At 41.3% G+C, this 21,647-nt stretch overlaps 1 protein-coding gene across 1 annotated transcript in view; it reads left to right on the top strand.

Moving 5' to 3' along the window:
• Window positions 1–1,413: 1,413 nt before the first annotated feature.
• The window catches only part of LOC108437656 (peripheral-type benzodiazepine receptor-associated protein 1), a 165,408-nt gene continuing 145,174 nt past the window's right edge, over window positions 1,414–21,647 (top strand). Inside the window, exons 1-3 of the mRNA XM_017714887.2 lie at window positions 1,414–1,558; window positions 4,952–5,006; window positions 5,689–6,933. Of these exons, the coding sequence (XP_017570376.2) occupies window positions 5,848–6,933 (1,086 nt within the window). The 5' untranslated portion in view covers window positions 1,414–1,558; window positions 4,952–5,006; window positions 5,689–5,847. The remainder of the gene's footprint in view (window positions 1,559–4,951; window positions 5,007–5,688; window positions 6,934–21,647) is intronic.

The following is a 21,647-nucleotide window of genomic DNA, read 5'->3' on the forward strand; positions in this document are numbered from 1 at the left end:
ATATCTGCTTTGGCCACTTTAGTACAAAGGCAACATATCAAATGCTAAAACTGAGAAATTTTATTGTTTTTTTTTTTTAAATATATGCAAAATTTGAATTTGATGACAGCAACACATTCCAAAGTTGGGACAGGGGCAAAACAAGACTGGTAAAATTGTGTAATGCTAAAAAAAATGGCAACTGGGTATTAAAAGAGCATCCCAGAGAGGCTGAGTCTTTCAGAAGTAAAGATGACGAGAGGTTCACCACTCCATGAAAAACTGCATGATCAAATGATGCAACAACTCAAGCATAAGTTTTGCTTTTGATCACCCACTCCCTTTTTTGGGAATGGAGATGTAATACAATAAGTAGTGATTTTATGCATGTATTGTCATCATTGCATCAAGAATGCATGAGATCAGAAAAAAAGTATAGCATTTTATACTTCAGTTTTCTAAAACAATAAAAAATGAAGATTTTTTTAATCATATTACAAAACATATGTTGTGTTTTTGAGACTAGAGTTACACAAAAATTAAATGAATGCCAGTGCTGCTCACAGCGAGGAGAGCCGGGTGACCGGGGTCCTCTCTCTGTGGAGTTGCATGTTCTCCCTGTGTCTGGGTTCTCTGGTTTCCTCCCACAGTCCAAAGACATGCAGTCAGGCCAATTGGACATGCTAAATTGCCCCTAGGTGTGAGTGACTGTCTGTGTCTGTCTGTCTGCCCTGTGATGGACAGGCGACCTGTCCAGGGTGTATCCTGCCTTCCGCCTGATGACTGCTGGGATAGTCTGTTCAGCAGCAGCTAATGGCAGGCCGTGCACTGGCGCACATTGGCCACTAGAGGTCACCGTTTACACAGGGAATTTTCCAGCTCTCCACTTGAAATCGGTGTCGGTCTCCGCCGGACATTAGGATGTGATGGGAAGTCTGATTCAGTTCGCATGAATCGTTTCATTCGAACAGATGAACCGAGTACGTTTAAATGAATAAATCTTTAAGACATTTAGAGTAGCTTCATTCTTAACCTCTCCACACACCGTCCAAAGTCGAGTGGATCAGACGCAGCAGCGCTCCTGGAGTTAAACACTGCGTCCGCTCTCTGTCCCCTCTGTTAGACCACCCAAACAGTACCTGCTCTGATGGTTCTGTGGGGGTCCTGACCACTGAAGAGCTAAGTGCGCAGAGAAACAGGTCTCCAATTAGAGAGTGTAGTCTACAAAGTGCACCTACATAACAAGTAGAGCTCACAAATGAACACTGAGCGTAGAAACAAGGGGGTGATTTTAAAGTAACGGCGGATGTAGGTTCGAGTCACTTGTACTTGTGAATCGGTTCGAAAGGAACCGATTCATCGGGACGATTCATTCATCGCTGGGAAGCAACTGGTGCTTGGCGGCTTCTTCCAAGTCCGGGCTTTGAGCCTCGGAGCATCAACATATTGCCGATTCATCGCCCGGGAGTCTTATCTGGGCTAAGTGGCGTGAAATGAAGCGTTAGAATCGCAGCTAATAAAACTTGAGGAGTATTTGAAGGAGAGCTGGGACGCGCCTTCTGCTGGAACGGGCCGCGAGGTAAAAGCGTTTAAAGCGTGTTTACTGTGACGAGCTTCGACCAAGCAGCTAGCCAGCTAACGGGGGGAGAGGACAACATTAGCTCGTGTGCCGACAGCGGGCTGTAAACCGCACGGGGGTCTTTTTAAACTGACGAATCTCTGGCTCTTCGCTTTTCACAGGGTCGTTACTGAGCGGTTCAGGAACGCTCCGGCGCTGTTCTCCACTTGTTGCATCCAACATAGTGACATTTACTGAGCCAACCGACCGGGGCTTCTGTCAGTTTACCAGTCTGCAGCGCTGTCTGTCTGCTGGACGCGTTACAGACGGGTTTAGCAGCGGTCTGGGGTCGAAAGTGAGGTGGTCATGTAGAAGCAGTCAGTTTTCTGTCGTGTTTATTAGCTGGTTATGACACCAGCTTGCTATTGTTTACCTTCGCCTCAGAATTACTCTGAAGACGTTTAATTCCTTTCGTTTTCCGGTCTGTGGACGGTCTCAGTCTTAGCTGCAGTTCGTCTCGGGTCAGTACAAGTTTAATAATGCCGAAGGGAGCAGTGCAGCTTCTCACTACTCAGCGTTTGTGCCTTTCTGAGGTGGGCAGCATGTCGATATGTGTCACTATCGTGATAAATTATGCCCCAAAACATTAAAGTACAATATGCTGTTATATATCCTGGATGCTGTCAGTGCTTGTAGAGCACAGACCACCTGCCTGCTGAACTGGATTTCGCGTCAGCTATGAAATCAAAATCATAGTTTTCACACTTTTTGATAGTCTTTTCTTTTAAATGTAGCAGTACTGCTTTTGTTCACCTCTTGCAACTGACCACATGCCTGAAATATGGAATATTTTCCTTTATGGGGTATTAAAAATTTCTTGAAGTGTTGCAATATTATGTTTTTGCCATATCGCCCACCTCTATACCTTCCCATACGAAAATCTGATATATGGCCGTATACACACGTCATATCACAAAGGGTCGAGCATATGTTTTAAAACATGCACATATATGTAAATATCAAAGTTTGGGCATATATTTCACAATGTGGATTATGTTGTTTTTATTGTATTATTCCTTTTGTTTTCCTGTCTGTGGGCAGTCTTAGTCCTGGCTGCAGTTGGTCTTGGACCCATGTATGTTAAATGATCCCAAAATTAACAGTGCAGCTTCCCAGTGCTTCCCAGTACCTTCCTAGGGCTGGGCAGTGTGTCGATATGTATCGCTATCGTGATAAGTTTTGTCTTAATACAATACAGTATGCTTTTCTATAAATGTTGTGGACACCGTCTGTACTTGTGGGGCACTGACATAAAAGGAGCAAACTTGGTCCCATTTAACTGTATTTACTGCAACACAATATCCATCCAACCATCCATCCGTCCATCCATCCATCCATCCTTTTCCAAGCCGCTTCTCCGTCAGGGTCGCGGGGGGGTGCTGGAGCCTATCCCAGCAGTCTTCGGGCGGAAGGCAGGATCCACCCTGGACAGGTCGCCAGTCCATCGCAGGGCATGCAACACAATATGCTAAATATATTTAGTATTTTATTTAAAATGTAGCACTTGCATGCATTGTAAAGATTTCTTGAAATATCACAATATTGTATTTTCTGCCATATCGCCCATCTCTGTATCTTACTATATGAAAATGTGATATATGTCCATGTATGCACATTACATCATAAAGGGTCAGGCTTATTTGTAAGTATCAAATGCTGGGCATATATGCATAAAATATGGATCGGACATATATCCCAGGACAGTTATGATTGAATGTTACCGGTTTGCGTTCATATATTACATTATGTAAATATAACCGGGAACAATATTTTAATTAGTTTCATGTTTTAATGATTTTATTGCGCAGCGTACAGTGTACATGTTTTTAGAGTTTAGTTTTGTAGCTATTATATTCACTTTCACATTAGGAAGTATGTGGAAGAATTAAAAAATTCAATGCATAAACATTGTGTAACAAAGTATGCAGAGAAACGGATGGACTGCAGTCTGTAAATGTAGAACTACAAAGTGCAGCTATATAGTAAGAGTAGCTGATAAAAAAAAAAGTTAGTGTAGAAAAAAGTAGGTGGTCATATGCCTGATCAGTGTAAAAATATATACACTATATTGCCAAAAGTATTCACTCACCCATCCAAATATTTGAATTCAGGTGTTCCAATCACTTCCATGGCCACAGGTGTATAAAACCAAGCCCCTAGGCCTGCAGACTGCTTCTACAAACATTAGTGCAAGAATGAGTCGCTCTCAGGAGTGAATTCCAGCATGGTATTGTGATTGGACGCTACCTGTGCAAGTCCAGTCGTGAAATTTCCTCACTACTAAATATTCCACAGCCAACTGTCAGTGGTATTATAACAAAGTGGAAGGGATTGGGAACAACAGCAACTCAGCCACAAAGTGGTAGGCCATGTAAAATGACAGGACGGGGTCAGAGGATGCTGAGATGCATAGTGCAAAGAGCTCACCAACTTTTTGCAGAATTAGTCGCTACAGACCTCCAAACTTCATGTGGCCTACAGATTAGCTCAAGAACAGCATAGAGAGCTTCATGGAATGGGTTTCCATGGCCGAGCAGCTGCATCCAAGCCAAGTGTTGATTGCAGTGGTGTAAAGTGCCACCACTGGACTCTAGAGCAGTGGAGACGTGTTCTCTGGAGTGACGAATCACGCTTCTCCTTCTGCCAATCTGATTGACAAGTCTGGGTTTGGTGGTTGCCAGGAGAACGGTACTTGTCTGACTACATTCTGCCAAGTGTAAAGTTTGGTGGAGGGGGGATTATGGTGTGGGGTTGTTTTTCAGGAGTTGGGCTCGGCTCCTTAGTTCCAGTGAAAGGAACTCTTAATGATTCAGCAGACTAAGAGATTTTGGACAATTTCATGCTCGTAACTTTGTGGGAACAGTTTAGGAATGGCCCCTTCCTTTTCCAACATGACTGCACACCAGTGCACAAAGCAAGGTTCATAAAGATGTGGATGAGCGAGTTTGGTGCGGAAGAACTTGACTGGCCTGCACAGAATCCTGACCTCAACCCGATAGAACACCTTTGGGATGAATTAGAAACTGCGAGCCAGACCTTCTTGTCCAACATCAGTGTCTGACCTCACAAATGTGTGTGTATGGGGGCAGACAAGCGAATACTTTTGGAAATATAGTGTATATCCCATATTTGAAAATTGCCAAATTCATTATATTCATAAATTGGGTATCAGGGAAATCCTTATATGCTAATATGTGCTATATATTTGAAATCCATACATGGCCATATTTCAGAATTCTGTATGTGTTGTGATGTTGCTAAAGCTGATCTCTATATATCGGGAGCAGTTTAGTGGGGTGAAAAAGCTGAAGCAAGATTCATGTGGATTGTAATCTACTTTTAAATGCTTTTCAGAATCGTTGGAGGAAGCAGATCCAGCAGATCCTAATATTGGGAACAGAGTCCGTAGGTAAGTCTTCGTGTGCTCTAATCCACAGTCGACCAGTGTTTGGACACGGATTAAGCCTGGCGTTACAATGTCTGAGAAGACCTTTCTTGTCTGAGGGCTAATCAGTGTCTAAACAGTGTGCAAGATATTTAACTCGTCTTTTATACTTGTGTACTACACTGCATGCTGAATGTATGCCATGAGAGTCAGTTTGCTTGCTCAGAGAGAGAAGGAAGGGGAAAATGAGCTTCCTCTGATTTTATTTCTGGCCTTCTTCCCATTGTGCACTTAAAGACCCATGAAGTTTGTTTTGGTACTGATTTTCCTGGTTTTTCCATTTATGGGAAGCATGGCTAGTCAGCTGTTAAATAGGGAACAAAATCTGGCAAGGTCTGAAATTGCTTCTGTCAACTGTAGCTCAGTTGGTCTAGAACATTGGTTCTCAAATGAGTGCTCAGGGACCCCCAGATGGTCCACATTTTTTGCTCCATCCCAGCTCCCAACATATAGGCATGTGGACTGTCTGGGGCTCTCAGAAGACTTGTTTGAGAACTATTTGAAAGTTGGACTGACTTTACCATTTTGACTTGGTTGTTAGAAAAAACTTGTGTTTTGCGGTAACCCAGAAATTCTGATTACTCTCTAAATACATGCATGTAATTTTCACATTGTTCTAAACCTGTGTGATCTTTACTGTTTTCAGTGGCCATTTGGAATGCTATTGTCAATGCATGCTGATTGCTCATGATTGCTCAGTCATCCTGCATGATCCTCATTCTCCATCCATCTCTACTTGCTGCATGCCTTCTGTTTAGGCCTGACTAAGGCTCTCTTGTTCTTTCTGTCCATCATTAACATCACTATGGGCAAAGATGGAGCTAAAAGTAACCCCCATAATCTCTCCTCCAAGAAAGGCTCTCCTTCCAACAAGCATCGCAGTGGACCTGGTTCTTCATCCAGATCTGGTTCCATTCCTGATCCGGCTAGGGAAATAGAGCGGCTGCGGGCCGCTCTGGAGGTGGAGCGCAGCCGGAACCAACAGGCACGCCGGCGCTTCTCTCTGGAGCTCCGGCGGCAGCGAGACGAGGCGAGAGAGGACTGTGAACGAGCACTGAAGGAGCTGACCTCCAGGCACGAGCAGCAGAAGGCTCTGGAGCTGCTGCAGCAGCGCAAGGCCCTGGGCCAGGAGCGCGCTGTGGAGATCCGCCGCCTGCTGGGCCGTCAGGGCAGGGAGCGACGGTGCTCCGACTGCGCCAGTCTCAGGCAGGCTGGAGAGCTGCGCTGCAGGCTAGCTGATGAAATTGTTGGCATTGTGAAACCTATGAACTGTGGGAAAGCAGGCAAGAACTGGGAAAGGAACAACCTGGGGTGCAAGGGGAACGGTGCCATCTACCGTAAGCTGGAGGAGCTGCTGAAGACACTGCATGGGGAGGCAGAAGGGGAGCAGGCTGTGCTTCTTCAGCACCTCCAGCAAGAAGTGGAACTCGAGAAGAGCTACTTCTTATGCCACTTGCTAGAGGTGCATGGACACCCTGCAGAGAAGGAAGGGGAGGCCAAAGGTCATAAAGGGCACTTGGTCAGACTGTCCAGGACCAGGTCAAAGAGCTGTGTGCAGTTCCAGAGCAGCTGTCAGAATCGTCCCGAATCACCCAGCAAGAGAAATCCATCCATCGCCCGTTCCCGCTCGCTGTCGCAGCAAATTCAGTGTGCGTCCCCACTGCCCATGAAAACGAATAAGCAGGGCTTATTGAGCTCATCTGAGAGGAAGCATTCTGAGCAAACCTATTGCACCTCTTCACCAGTAGAAGAAAAGGCCAGCAAAGGGGAGCTTTCAGGAATCATACCTAACCCGAGTTCACCCGATGTCGGTTGGGACCTCCAGAGTTCCAGCCCATCTCTGGAGAAGTCATCTCCCTCCAGATGTTCAGAGGACAATATGGAAGAGTCGGTAAGTGAGCACAACGTTGATGTTTTGTTGGTTTGCTTGCTTTTTGGGATGGCTGGTTACCTAGCAACAGGAGTGCATCTTGCTCTGAGGTGCTGTGTATGTGTGGGTGATTGCCTGGAACCGAGTGACTGTTTTTGTTTGTGTGCTTTTGTATCTGACACATCTGAGCATCGCTGAACGCCTTTTGCAATTTGAAATTCATACACCTGCAACAAAGATTAAACAAACAACCCACACCTGTATTCCATTTTGAGGGGTCAGTGGGTGAAACAGAGAGTTTGTAAGACAAACCGCCCCCCCACCCCCCACCAAGCTGGCACTAGTTTCTTAAATGCAAAAAAAATACAAAAAAATGTAGTGATCAGATTTAATCCCTTCCTGCTAAATAAACTGAAAAAAAAATGAAAACGCAGGATCTCAGTGGTGTCGTCACCAATTGGTCACAAATTGCATGTACAGTGCGGTACAAAGGTCTGAGACCACTAATGAAAAATGCTTCTATATTCTGTTTTAATTTATTACAAAGATTATCATGATTTTATTATCAGCATAACAGTTTGAGAGAGAGAGAACAGAGAAAGACAATCTTTGAAATTTTAACATAATTTTATGATTTCTTAATATGTAGTTTGCCCCTTGCTTTTTTTTTTTTGCTTAAATGAAAGCATTCATTCCAGCTGACATGGACTCAAAGTTTGTGCAAAAGCCTCTGATCAGTAGATCAAATCCAGCTGAGAATCGTCTGATCATGAGCTTCAAAGGAAAGAATTTGCTTAAATTTGATTAGTGACCTAAAATTAGTGCAGAAGAAAAATATTTCTTCTTCATTCTACTTCTTGTAAATTTTATTTATTTACTTATTTTTTGCATTTTCAAATTTCTAAAACGTTGTTTTTTTCCGCCCAAACCATAGTAAATTTACCCAATGTAAAAATGTAATTGACAACCAACTTGACAGACTAACAGGCTACTCCAGTAATATTCGGAGTTAAGCTTTTAGTTTAAATATTTATTGAAGGGTCAACAGAAAAGATGTTCCTGAATGTCTGTTAGAAGCTTCAAGTGTTTACATGTATCTAGTCCACTGTAATTAATATGAAAACCTGGGTAAGTCTAGGTACAGATAATTGTTCACAATTATATGGCTTAAGGTTAATGATGCTACAGGTTAGTGACAGAACACACGCAGTCCGTAACACGGGCCATAGAAATGTTTCATAATCACCTGAAACAAAGTGGAATCGAATCGTGAGGTCCCAAAGATTCCCAGCTCTACTGCTCACCTCTTCTGAGCTTGTGTGCGCTAGTCAGACCTGCTGAGTCATTAGCCTCTCGCTGACCTTATCAACAGTGAAGAAGCAGGTCATCACTGCATTATTACTAAAGGAAGTGCCACCTGGACAGATGTGTCAGGAACACGGCCTTCCTGCTATCTTTCATCAGACCGGCAGGATGCAGCCATTAGCTTTTAGTATTTGAGTCACAGCAACTTTTTCTTTTTTCTGTATCTTTTTCTTTAATAGCTGACTGTGAAGCTAGAAGGATGTGTACTTGAGGTCTGAGGAGAAGATCATTGATATTTTAGTCCATTGTTCTAGATGTGTGAGAGGGACAGCGCATCTGCTGTTCTAGCTCTCTGCTAGTGTTGTGAATAATTGAACACTGCTACAGCATGCAGGCCAAAGAATAACAACCCACTCCATTGTTCTGGGCTAGAGCTCTTCAGCGTGTTCCTAGTTCAGCCCAAGTGTTACTTTTTGTGACTTAAAAACAGGAAAGATGTGCCTCTGGTTTATAGCGTTGGTCTTTGAAGGGAGTTGAGGAAAGTTAGTGTTGTTTAGCTCCAGCCGAGACCAGTTCTTTTTCTTCCTTTTCTTGTGATAGAGACGTCTCAGTTGTCATGAGTTCCAGGGGGATGAATGTGGCTAGGGCTGCACTGTTGTATGAAAATGACGATGTTGATGTGTTTCTTAATGAAAAGAAGGAAAAGGAAGGAAGTGTTCTGTGGCAGATGCAGCAGCACTGTCTAGCAGTTGATTTTAAACTGGCTTTGTCTGTTTTTTGCAATGATTTAGTTTATTTGTGACTTATTTATATAATTAGGGTTGATTTCCTATTCAGAAAGCAGTTTGTTTATCCTTTTTATTCATGGTTATTCTAAAACTATAACAGTGAATTTCAGAAACTTGCATCCAATTTTAGAACCCCCCCCCCCCCCCCCCCCCCCCCCCGCAACCCAGAAGAATAAGCAGTTTAGATTATGTGTGTGTGTGTGTGTGTGTGTGTGTGTGTGTGTGAGAGCATTTTCACAAGGTGAAGCTTAACATTACAGGAGAAAGGAAAATCATGCTGTACTTTTAATGTGAGACAGTGAAGCTCTATATGCTGTTCTTAAGCTAATCTGAAGGCCACATGAAGTTTGGAGGTCTGTAGTGATTGACTTTGCAAAAAGTTGCTGACCTCTGCGCACTATGCGCTCTGTCATTTCACGTGGCCTGTGGAGTTGCTGTCGTTCCCAATCACTTCCACTTTGTTATAACACCACTGACAGTTGACTGTGGAATATTTAGTAGTGAGGAAATTTCATGACTGGACTTGTTGCACAGGTGGCATCCGATCACGGTACCATGCTGGAATTCACTGAGCTCCTAAGAGTGACCCATTCTTTCACTAATGTTTGTAGAAGCAGTCTGCAGGCCTTTATACACTTGTGGATCACCTGAATTCAATTATTTGAATGGATGAGAGGATACCTTTGGAAATATGGTGTGTATATGTATGTGTATATATATATATATATATATATATATATATATATATATATATATATATATATATATGTAAAATGTGTGTGTGTATCGCTGTTGTCAGAACAAAACCTTGTATCTTCATTTTTGTTTTTCAGTTTTTGACATAATTTGAAAATACCTGTTGTTCTTTATAGTCTTTGTAAAATTCTCATTCCATTGACTTACATTAAACGTGAATTATGTTTTTTCCTTCTATAAACTCATCATTTTGGAGAGAACTTTTTGTTCTGACAACAGCGATATGTATATGTATGCATGCATGCATATGAACTTCCATCTAGATTTGTGGTCAGATTGGATTTGATTTATCAGAGCAGTAGTATCGGATCGGTACTCCGTATCAACCTCACTTCAGAATCTGCGATCGAAAAAGTTGGATTGGTGCTTCTCTAATTTTGAAATAACTGATGTTGTCATTAAAAGTGGGGATCATGACCTCCGTCGTAAGCTCCGAAATTCTCATTCTGTCAAGAATCGTGAAGCCCTAGCTTTAGCGCTGTTGTCGTGAGAGACATATGCCAGGTGTGAACAACAACAGTGACATTTATGTGTACAGCTAGTGTTGTCTCAAAGCAGTTTTACAGAAAAGTAGTTCAGGAAGGATGAAAAGAATAAAAAAAGAAAATAAGATGAAATTAAAAAGGAGTCCATGTATAGACCTCGACGGTCACTCCCGGACTGGAGCGGCTGCAGTGTTTTCTTTCTTCAGGTGGGATATTTTACATGGATGCTAAGCATTATAAGCTAAGCTAAGCATTATAAGACCACATGCTGTACCAGATTTTGCTGCTTTCCCTCCAGCAAATCCTGCTAATCAAATGATCACTATATTATTGGCCAGAACTGAGGAAAAGCGCTTCATGTTAATTCTTTTGTGGGGGGTAAATAAAGCCTAATTCAGTAGTGACTGTACAGCAGTTCATTGTAATCTCTTGTTTTTCCCCCTCAAGCAATGTGCCACTTTGTACTATGAGTATTTGGCTTTAATGCTGTCAGTCTCTCTCTCTCTCTCTCTCTCTCTCTCTCTCTGTTTCTCCACTTTCAGGACGGCTCCCATGCTGCGGTGATGGATTGAGTTTTTCATTACCATTTTAATGAAGAGAACAACAGACATGTTAAATGGTTTCATTTAGGCCCAGCACACAGGGAGAGCGCAAAAGCAGTGCTTTGTGCTGAAATGTCACTGCAAATAATTTCTAAATGTTATGGTTTACACACAGCTAATGACTGCGTCTTGCGATGCTGGTAATGAAGGCGTTGTAATCGAAGGCAGCTGTTTGCGTTGTTTGTTGTGGAACTGAATGAAGTTCTCACCTGATTAAGTCGTATCACCTGAAACACCTTTAATGAACATGGTGATCGGTTCACTTGTTGCTGTCTGTGATGTATTAGAGCGTGTGCCGCGTTACACAGTGTTTCATCAGCAAACACAGCCTGAGTGTGTGTGACCGAGCAGCAGAGCACAGACAGCCTGAACATGTGTGACCATTTGCTCCAGCTGTGGTCAGTGTGCTATATTTAGTAGGTCTTTGTTATTGTTGGTGCTATTTCTGGTGTTTTTGTGTGTGTGTGTGTGTGTGTGTGTGTGTGTGTGTGTGTGTGTGTGTGTTTCTTATTTCAGTCTTCCTTGTTTACACCATCAGTTATTAATGTAGACAGGTATAAATATCAAGCTACTAAGCATTTCTTGTGATCCAGTCATCGTGGAGTGAACACACCATGTAAAGATCAACTACGGAAGTCCTGAGAGGCCATGAGCTGTTACTGTAAATTTCTGGGTTATCTTGAGCTAACGAGATAAGTAACTTGGTACTTCAAGATAAAAGTTTTATCTAAACATAGAAAGATAAGTGGCTTGTTATCTCAAGATAACAAACTTATCTTGAGATCACAAGATAATTAACTTGTTATCTTAAGATAAAAACTTTTGTAATCTTGTAACTTGTTATTTTAAGCTAATCATTTTTTAAAGATAATTAACATCCTCGGTAGGACGGTCCTATGAAGACTCCTCCTTGGAAGCCTATTGGTCACACAAGTCCTGACGGGCTGCATGGTGACGTCACCAGAGCAGCATGAAACTCATGAGGGAACTGTTGAGAGAAAATGGAGTCAGCTGCATTGTGTTTGTTGCTTTTTTGTTCCTGCGCTGAAATGGAGATGTTCTTATATCGTTCTTACAAACTACACAAATACAAAAACGTCTAAGTAAAATTCAAGGATACGTCTGGTGGGTACTGACCGTAGGTTGTACACGAAGGACCCTTCACTTTGGAACGGCCTGCCATGACGTAGCGGCCGAGAAATGCAGCCTAGACTTTGGAACACAGCTTATAACTCACTCATGGCCTCTTTGGACGTCCGTAGGCAACAAAAAAACAGAAAAGCTACAAAACTGGAGATACGAGGTTTTGTTCTTACAGCAGCGATATGTACTGAATCGAGCTATGAAGAGTGATAATCACTTGTTTTTAGCTTGCATCAAAGCCTCTAGTGTAAAACCTAATGCTTCTTTCATTATCATTAATCATTATTTTTAGAAAGGTATCTTGTCATAAAGACCAGTTCACTGAGTTTCTCTTCACATAAAGTTAGTAACTCACAAAAAATCTACAATGGAAATGTTTGTTGCCCGTTTTTATTATTCAGCAATATTGATAATGCTGAATAATTGTTTCAGCCTTAATCGCATTTGCACTTTTGCCAATAAATGGCAATAAATTATGGCAAACAAAACATAAATATATACGATCTGATTACCAGCGTGGCCGATAATCGGTCCACCCCTAATTCATGACTTAATTTATCCTTGTAACCATCATGTAGTCTATCATGTAGACTCCCTTCGATTGGCAGATTGAGGCTATTATGGGGACAGGTGTTATTCTTCTGTGTGGGTTTAGCTCAGGTCATGAGCATGGATGTGCTCTGTTTGGTCCTGACAGCCTGCTGCAGAGCTGTGATGTTAAATTGCTCTGGTATGTTGACACAGCCATGTAAGAAGGGGAGTATAGTGTGACATTTGATCCGTGTGTGAGACGAACAAAAGGGAGAAAGAATGTGGGGAAAAAAAACGTGGAATATGACAGACATCACTGTTGAAAGCCAGTGAGCGAGTGTACAGTCTGATACAGTGCCTGTGATATTGTGAAATTTCTTCTGTTTCTTGAAATCTGTTTATTTCACAAGGATCACACGAAGCCTCTATATGGTGATATGAATCAGCTCCCACTGGTAAAAAAGTCAAAGGAGGCAGAGAAGAAGGAAGAAAAAACTGAAAACCCAGTGTGCAACTTTAATATTGCATATTGCACATATATAAACAACCATTTAGGCTCCCCAGGTTGACCTGAATTGCCTTTTAGCCTGAGTAACTCAGTTGTCTAATTTCGAAGCCCCATTAGGTTTGGCTTGTTTTTTACTTGTGTCCTAGATTCTCGCCTGTGTTGTACCAGAGTGAGGCAGCCAGATGCGCTTCCCTCGCATGTCTGACGCTCTGTGTGCTGGTGAGTTATTCAGGGTTCATTTGAAGTCTCGGTCTCTGGAGAGGTGGGTTGATGGGGGCTTGTATATGTATCTGTGTCTTTTTATTTTGGGGAGTTGGTGGCATAACTGGGTCATCCCAGGGAAATCCCCCCTCCCTCCCCAAAACTGGTGCGAGGGTGGGCTGAGAGAGTCTTCAATTATTGATTAAAGTTTGAGCGCAACCCAAAGGACAGCCTCCTGCAGTAGGAGTGCTGTGATATGCACATGCTAATATTCCTTTTTTGATGCAGGGTTGCAAGACAGTATGCACATGCATTACAGTAAAACATGTGGGTAATAAATTATGCTAGAGAAATACTTATGATAGACAAGCTCATATGAATTAAAATGATTTCCACTGTTGTTTTAACATGATATTTTTAAAAGAAACAACTTGTAAATAAGAAAAACCTGTTAAAAACACCTCATGCTGCACCAGAAACAGTTTACAGTATGTGTGTATTTAAATTTATTTGTTTTCTAAGAAAAGCATGGTCCCACTTTATCTTAAGTGTCTCTAATAACTGTGTAGTTACACATCAATAGCATATTTAACAACAGTGTAACTAGTGATGATTTAATCAGTGTTACAGATGGATTACACCAGTACAGCCTGTGTAATTACATGTGTATAATAACTTCTGTTTTGCCTCCTGTGATTACACAAGCATATCTTTTTGATACATTACAGATTACATTGCATTTGGTTTGCGTAATTACTGTAGCATAACTGTGTTGTAACAAGGTAACTAATCACGTCACATTTATTGCCATTCTATACTGGCCACTCTTATATACCACTCTGTAATTGCACTGTACCTATATGACAACTGAAGTTGCTATACATGTGTAATTACATAATGTGTACTACTGTAATCCATCTGTAACCGTGAGTAAAACATTAGTACTTACACAGTTGTTGCATATGTTGTTCACATATAACAACACAGTTATTAGGGACACTAAAGTGGGACCAAAAGCATTTGTTTGTATTAGTTATTTGGCCCCATGCGGACAATTAGACTTATTAGACTAGCAAAATTAATAAAAGCACAGCGAATGTTGGCATTTCTGTTCTACCTCTGTTTTGGCAGTGCAATGTATAGTTGTGCACAGTGCAAAAGATATTAGTGGTGCACAGTATGATGATATTCATTGCGATAAGTTGTATAAATGGGAGTTTTTAACTCTTTCAAATGATTAAACCTCAAGATACCTGAATATTGCGGTGTCTATTGTGTACCATGAAAATGTCTTGAAGGACCGTGATGTAGCCTATTTTAGCCATGTTGCCCACACTGCATACTTATCGTATTGTGAATTTGTGTATTGTTCCCTTGTACTGTAGTTGTGATTTTTTTTTTTTATCGTTTCAGACTGGTCTTGGACTGTAGTATTTGTGCTCTTGTCTTTTGGCTGTTGGTCTCAGCAGATACATTTTTTGAGCTGTCGTGAATTTTTCTTTTTTTTAACTGTCACCAATGCACATGGACTCAAACAACTCAGGGGTTAAATTGGATTGGAGGTCACCAGACCAGAGCTTCACCACCTTTGGTTCAGCTCAACAGAACATAAAAATGTACACATTCTTGTAAACCACTCCTCGAGTTTGTTTTTTGATGCTGCACATTTAAATGGTACGTCCTCCTAATGTAAATACTTACAGGTTCATTTCTGCTGTTTAATGAATTGGTTGGATTCATTCAGAGTGGGCATTGGTTGGATTCATTCAGAGTGGGCATTGGTTGGATTCATTCAGAGTGGGCATTGGTTGGATTCATTCAGAGTGGGCATTGGTTGGATTCATTCAGAGTGGGCATTGGTTGGATTCATTCAGAGTGGGCATTGGTTGGATCCATTCAGAGTGGGCATTGGTTGGATTCATTTACAGTGGGCACTGCTTGGATGCATTCAGCGCGGGCATAGGTTGGATTCATTCAGAGCGGGCATTGGTTGGATTCATTCAGAGCGGGCATTGGTTGGATTCATTCAGAGCAGGCATAGGTTGGATTCATTTAGGTTAGGTATTGGTTGGATTCATTTACAGCAGGAATTGGTTGCATTCATTTACAGCAGGAATTGGTTGCATTCTTTTACAGCAGGAATTGGTTGTATTCATTCAGAGCGGACATTGGATTCATTCATATTAGGCATATGGTTGGATGCATTCAGAGCGGGCGTTTGGTTGGATGCATTCAGATTAGGCATTTGGTTGGATGCATTCAGAGTGGGCATTGGTTGGATGCATTCAGATTAGATATTGGTTGTGTTCATTTACAGTGGGCACTGCTTGGATGCATTCAGAGCAGGCATAGGTTGGATTCATTTAGGTTAGGTATTGGTTGGATTCATTTACAGCAGGAATTGGTTGCATTCATTTACAGCAGGAATTGGTTGCATTCTTTTACAGCAGGAATTGGTTGTATTCATTCAGAGCGGACATTGGATTCATTCATATTAGGCATTTGGTTGGATGCATTCAGAGCGGGCGTTTGGTTGGATGCATTCAGATTAGGCATTTGGTTGGATGCATTCAGAGTGGGCATTGGTTGGATGCATTCAGATTAGATATTGGTTGTGTTCATTTACAGTGGGCACTGCTTGGATGCATTCAGAGCAGGCATAGGTTGGATTCATTTAAGTTAGGTATTGGTTGGGTTCGTTTACAGCAGGAATTGGCTGCCTTCATTTAGAGCGGACATTGGATTCATTTAGATTAGGCATTGGTTGGGTGCATTTGGAGCGGCCGTTGGTTGGGTGCTTTCGGAGCGGCCGTTGGTTGGGTGCTTTCGGAGCGGCCGTTGGTTGGGTGCTTTCGGAGCGGCCGTTGGTTGGGTGCTTTCGGAGCGGCCGTTGGTTGGGTGCATTCAGAGCAGGCATAAGTTGGATTCATTTAGATTAGGCATTGGTTGGATGCATTCAGAGCGGGCATTGGTTGGATGCATTCAGAGCGGGCATTGGTTGGGTGCATTTGGAGCGGGCGTTTGAATGCCAAGAAACTTTCAATCCATAGGTGCATTTTTGTTTGTATGTAGAAGAAGGTATTTGTGATTTGAACTGGAGTTGTTTAGGCACATGCAGGTTTGTGGATTAAAAAAAAATCCAGCATTTTTCCTGTTAAAGTCTAGTTAAATCTTGATCTTGAAGAGGACTCGTTTTTTTAGTTGGTTTCAATCTTACCTTAGACTGATTGTTTATATAAAATATTACAAAATAAACATATCTGTAATTTCTTAGAGCAAATTACAGCTTTCAGCAGTCAGTACTGCAGACATGTTGTACAGCCCTTGTGTGCACAAACGCGCACTAAAAGGCTAGAGCTGATTGAAAGATTATTGTTTTCCTTTCTCTTTTTGTGGAGATACGGAACATACTGGCAGTTTGAGAACTGAACTTGGCACCTTCTCCACTTCTGAGGTTTGCAGTGTTACAGCTGCAGGCCAAGCACCATAACATCTTTAAAATATGGGTTTTATATGTTGAATAAAAATCGCTTTTCTAGTGGGTTTTACACTTTTCCATATTTTATAGGACTTGCTAATACATACAGAGAATTGTTTCTTTAAAGTGTGCTGCAAATTTTCGTAACGTTACCCTGAATCAAATTCCACTTCCACTTTCTATTCAGGTAGTCAGTGATTATTCCTCTCTTTTATCTGTCACACTCTTTTCTGTTGCTAGAAGACTGCCTTCATCTGATTCAGCTTTTTCTTTACTAACTCTCTTTCTTTCTTTGGCAGACTTTCATCCTTTCTTATTGCATTTGTAATTGAAACAAACGTGGCTGTGCCTCTGAAGGCTTGCTGTGAAGAGCCAGAAGTTGTACTATTGCTAGTATGACCCTTAACCATTAGTTTGGAATAACATTAGTTTGGCCACTTGACAAACCAAAAACACAAATTGCACATTCCAGAGATGCTTGAAAACCAGCATTAAACCAAAGATGGTGCTGTTTGAGGGCTTTCAAGGTGTCTAAAGGTTACGGCTTGTCTTACTGACCCAGCACCAACTCCTAATGTAACCACCTAGACAATATCAACAATTAAAGAGTCTACAAGAAAACAGAACTTTTCAGGTTTTCAGTTACAAGGCTGTCAGACGTGTTTTTTGTTTGTTTGACAAAATGTTCAAATATATTCAAATATTAAATACATTATTATACAAACTCTCTTGCAAAGACAATAAGTAGGGTACATAACCGCCATAAGTGCCAGATTTCTTATGTCTCCTGAATCCAAAAGTATGTTTTCAGCATAAATCACATTCTCTAAAGCCACGATTTGATTCTGAACCTCGAGGTCATGAGATGTTTGTCAAAAGCGTACACATGCCTAATTTGAAAGATTTTTTGAGAGTGACTCATCCATAAAATCTCCTTAAAAACCCAAAGATATCCTATTGCCATTGTATACAACAGTAACTGGCATGAGAGGCTTAAGTAACTGCAATTTCCCCTTGGGATCAATAAAGGACTCTGAATCTGAATCTGAATCTGAAGTAGCAGTGCAGTAGTGCTTAGCCAAGCAGCCAAAGTAGCAGCAAATGCTACACGTTTATTAGCTTGCTGTGATGCACGTGATACATCAACATATGGCGTGTTGGCTACCATATGTAACCATATTCTCTTACGCTTGAAAAGCCAGAATAGTTTCGTTGTCATTTATTGTCAGCAATGGCTAGGAGCAAAGGTGTCTTTCTTTTTCTTTCTTTCTTTTTTTTGCATTGGATTCGTCAATTCAAAGTTTGACAGACCTGTTCAGTAATAAACAGTATCAACAAACATCATTTTATGGGAACTAACAGTTCACCAATTTGTAGTAGTTAGGTAATAGTTCATAGTTCAGCTAGTTACCAGAGAGGTTCAGGAGGTGCTTGCATCATAAAAAAGCCTTGTAAAAGCCTTAAATGGGAAGCGATTTACTCTGAAAGAAGTCAGTCTTTCTGTTTGTTCTTTCTTTTCCATTCTTTTGTTTCTTTCTTCCCAGCATTTTTATAGCTTTGGTGCCGGGTGCCAGGTTCAGAGTGAAAGTGGTGGTTAGTGTCTTGCAGAGGGCTGGTCGCAGCACATAACTGGGTGTGTTTGCGTGGCAAGGTTTGTTTGATTCCTCATTGATGCCACGCTCTGGTGAACAACCCGTAATTTTGCTTCTGCTTGAGTGGAAACAGTGGAATGCTCTGCGAGGAATTGCAGAAAGAGTAGCTTCTCTTTTTTCACCTCCCTTTTCCCTCTAAAATCTTGATGATTATCTTTATATTGCTGTGAATTCTGCCGATTTTCATTTTTCAAGCTTTTTTTTCTAAGCGCTTCTTCTTTGTCCATCCAGCAGGTGTTCATCTCCTTTTCTCTTTCTTTCCCTCTACTCATCCTTCCATCACCCACTTGCTCTTCGTCTTATAGGATGTCATGGTCTGCTGCTCTTAATGCCATCGAGGCTTGGGTGCAGATAAGAGAGGAATCTCTCTTGAGTGCTCAGGAAAGAAGCCCCTTCATCCAGGTAGCAGTTCTCTCAGTTGCTCTCTCCTCAGCCAGAGGGCTGGCCTCTTCCATTAGATCTGCTCTAAATGCTAAACACGTTATGGGCCTGCTACTCAGTTTGATGGCCCTGACGGGGAGAGAGCCACTGCTGTGAATATGATTTCTGCACCGTTTATCCACTTCAGTCTCCTCTTCTTGAGGGACGTAGGTTTTTTCATATATGGGAAATCAATGTGAATTGCATATGGGAAATGAATGGACGTGTCCAGCTAACTGTTTTTCTTCCTTTTTCAGCTGTGAGTGGTGCTCAGATGTTTTGGTTCTTTGGATTGGGTAATATATCTCCTGGTTGTTGCTCCGTGTTGCTTAAATGATGCATCAACTTGTAGAAGCAATTACTTGCTTGTTGACCTCGAGAAACTACATTGAGGAAGATGCTGTTTGGTTGTGTTTATTTGAGTTGATTGCATTAACACTCACATGTTCTTCAAGAAGGATTAATTAATGCGTGGTGGGCTTAATGGAGGTCAGTGGCAGACGGATGTTCATGCTGATGATTAAAGACTGAGGGCATGTGTATGACTGCTGACCAAGTGGCCATGGCCTCATGTAGAGATAGCAGATCATGTTATTGATTGCTCATGTGATGGTCATGTGTTATATGATAACTGTGAAGAGTCGTTCAACAAAGACTGCACATTACAGAGGTTCAGTCTTTTGTATTATAAACCACGTTGCTGTTTTTGTAGTGATATATACACTCCAGGCATTCATTTCTGTTTTAGCTCCCGTACATCTGTTTGCTTCAAGGAATATATCGCTGTTGTCCGAACAAAACCTTGTACTTTACTTGTAATGTAAGTCATTGGAACCAGACTTTTTTCCAGGTCATTTTGAGCCATTTATTTTGGTCCATTCCTCATGAAATGTGCATGCAGTATAAAAGGCAACAGGCATTTTCAAACTATATCAAAAACTGAAAAAAGGTTTTGCTCTGACAACAGCGATATACTATCGCTTTTTAATTTATTTAATCCCTTTTTCACATTTATGTGGGTTTATGCCCAAAAACAGTAATCATTAGTTTCTATATCACCATTTTTTAACTAAGCAGGCTGTATTGTTACTGTGCCCTTAAAACTGGTATGTACAAAAATGTCCTCCATTCTGATTGGCTGTCCTGTATTGTGAATGGGTAGAGCCAAACTGCTCTATGCTCAGTAAATAGATATTTGTAAATGTTGTAACTCAATGAGGTTTCCGTATGGACTGTGTGGACTGCGGAGCAGACTTAGCAGTTGGCAAGGCAGCAGAATATAGCATCATGATACTTTGAGAAATTTTCAAAATGCACGATTGACATTTACGACATTTGGCTGACGCTCTTATGCAGATCGACTTATAATTTGATCATTTTACACAAGTAGGCGAAGATAGTGTTAGGAATCTTGCCCAATGACTCTTATTGATATAGTCTAGGGCGCTTACCCAGGTGGGGCATTGAACCCTAGTCTACAGCGTAGAAGGCAGAGGTGTTAACAACTACACTACACCAACTACCAACTACATGATAATTCGTTTTTCTCAAGTTTGCTAAGTTAGAGTAGATTAAAAAAAACAATCAGTAGTGCCATATCTAATAAATACTATGAAAACTATGAATACAGTGATTTCAATTCAACATTTTGAATACTGCATTGAGTCAAATCAACTAAATTAGGACCAGTTATGCTCTGTCTATGAAACATGCAGTTGTTCAGTGTTGCTATGATGTCCACAGTAAGCTCAGAAAAGCTTATTGTGACGTAATTCATCAAGATAATGATATTAAAGCAATAGAACAGGAGAGGGAGTGTGTTATCGCAAATAACATCACGTAATAAAGTATGAAATAAATCAATGGGGCTGTGAATGTGGCATTTAATATGTTAAATTATAGCCAAGTTATAGTTCCATAGCTAGCAGCTTGTTATTACGTCACAGTAACAAGCTCAGCTCACTCGCTTCTCAATTTTTGCTAGATCAGTATTAATGTTGTTTTGTTCCAGCCAGTCTGTAAAGCATCTTACAGCCCATTTAGTTTGGTGACTGGTATATGGTTCATTTCTGGCTGATTCCAGGTTGTTTAGGTGTTCTTCAGTCACAGCTGCCGACTGAAAAGCTGCTCAGTGGTGATGACAGTTTGGGAATTTAGGGTAGTCTCATCTTCAGAGTCTGAACAAATCGGCTGTCTTTCAGATGTGATCTTAAAATGATCCATTTTCTGTTTGTGGCAAAGTAAGAAGTAAAAAAGTTCAATTGGCTCAAGGGTCTCCTAAAGCTGTGAAAGTCGTTGCTTAGCAACGGTGTCTCAATGGAGTAAAACAGTGTTTGTGCGAAACTATCAGCACGGTTAGAATGCTTCTGAACCAATCAGCTTGCGTGGCTAGAACTAACTGTTGAAAACATCATATTGCCCACTGTATGTTTTTGCACTAAATCTAATTCTTATTTTAAAAATGTGAGAACGTTTGCTTTTCCTACTATATGTTCCATTTAGTCGTATAGTAGTGTGCAAGTAAACCACTTGCATTAATAGTGACACCTGTTTCATTAAGGATTAATGATTGAAAGATGGACTGACTGGAGGTCAGCGACAGGCTTCACCACAGCCAGAGTGGTGCTGATGCTCCTAATGATGATTAATGACTGAGTGCGTCTGAATCACTGCTGGCCAGGTGACCAGGTGGATGACCTCTTGTAGAATCAGCAGATCATGTTATTAGTTTCTCATCCGATGGCCATGCGTCATTTGATAATTGACTGCGCAAAGTTGAGTCCTGTGTACTAAAAGCCTTGCTGCCGTTTTTGTAGTGATCTGTTTAGAAGGGATGTTTTACTTCAGTGTGGTTGAAGAGGGTTCT

This window comes from Pygocentrus nattereri, chromosome 23, assembly GCF_015220715.1.
Source record: "Pygocentrus nattereri isolate fPygNat1 chromosome 23, fPygNat1.pri, whole genome shotgun sequence".
In the NCBI taxonomy this organism is placed as follows: domain Eukaryota; kingdom Metazoa; phylum Chordata; class Actinopteri; order Characiformes; family Serrasalmidae; genus Pygocentrus; species Pygocentrus nattereri.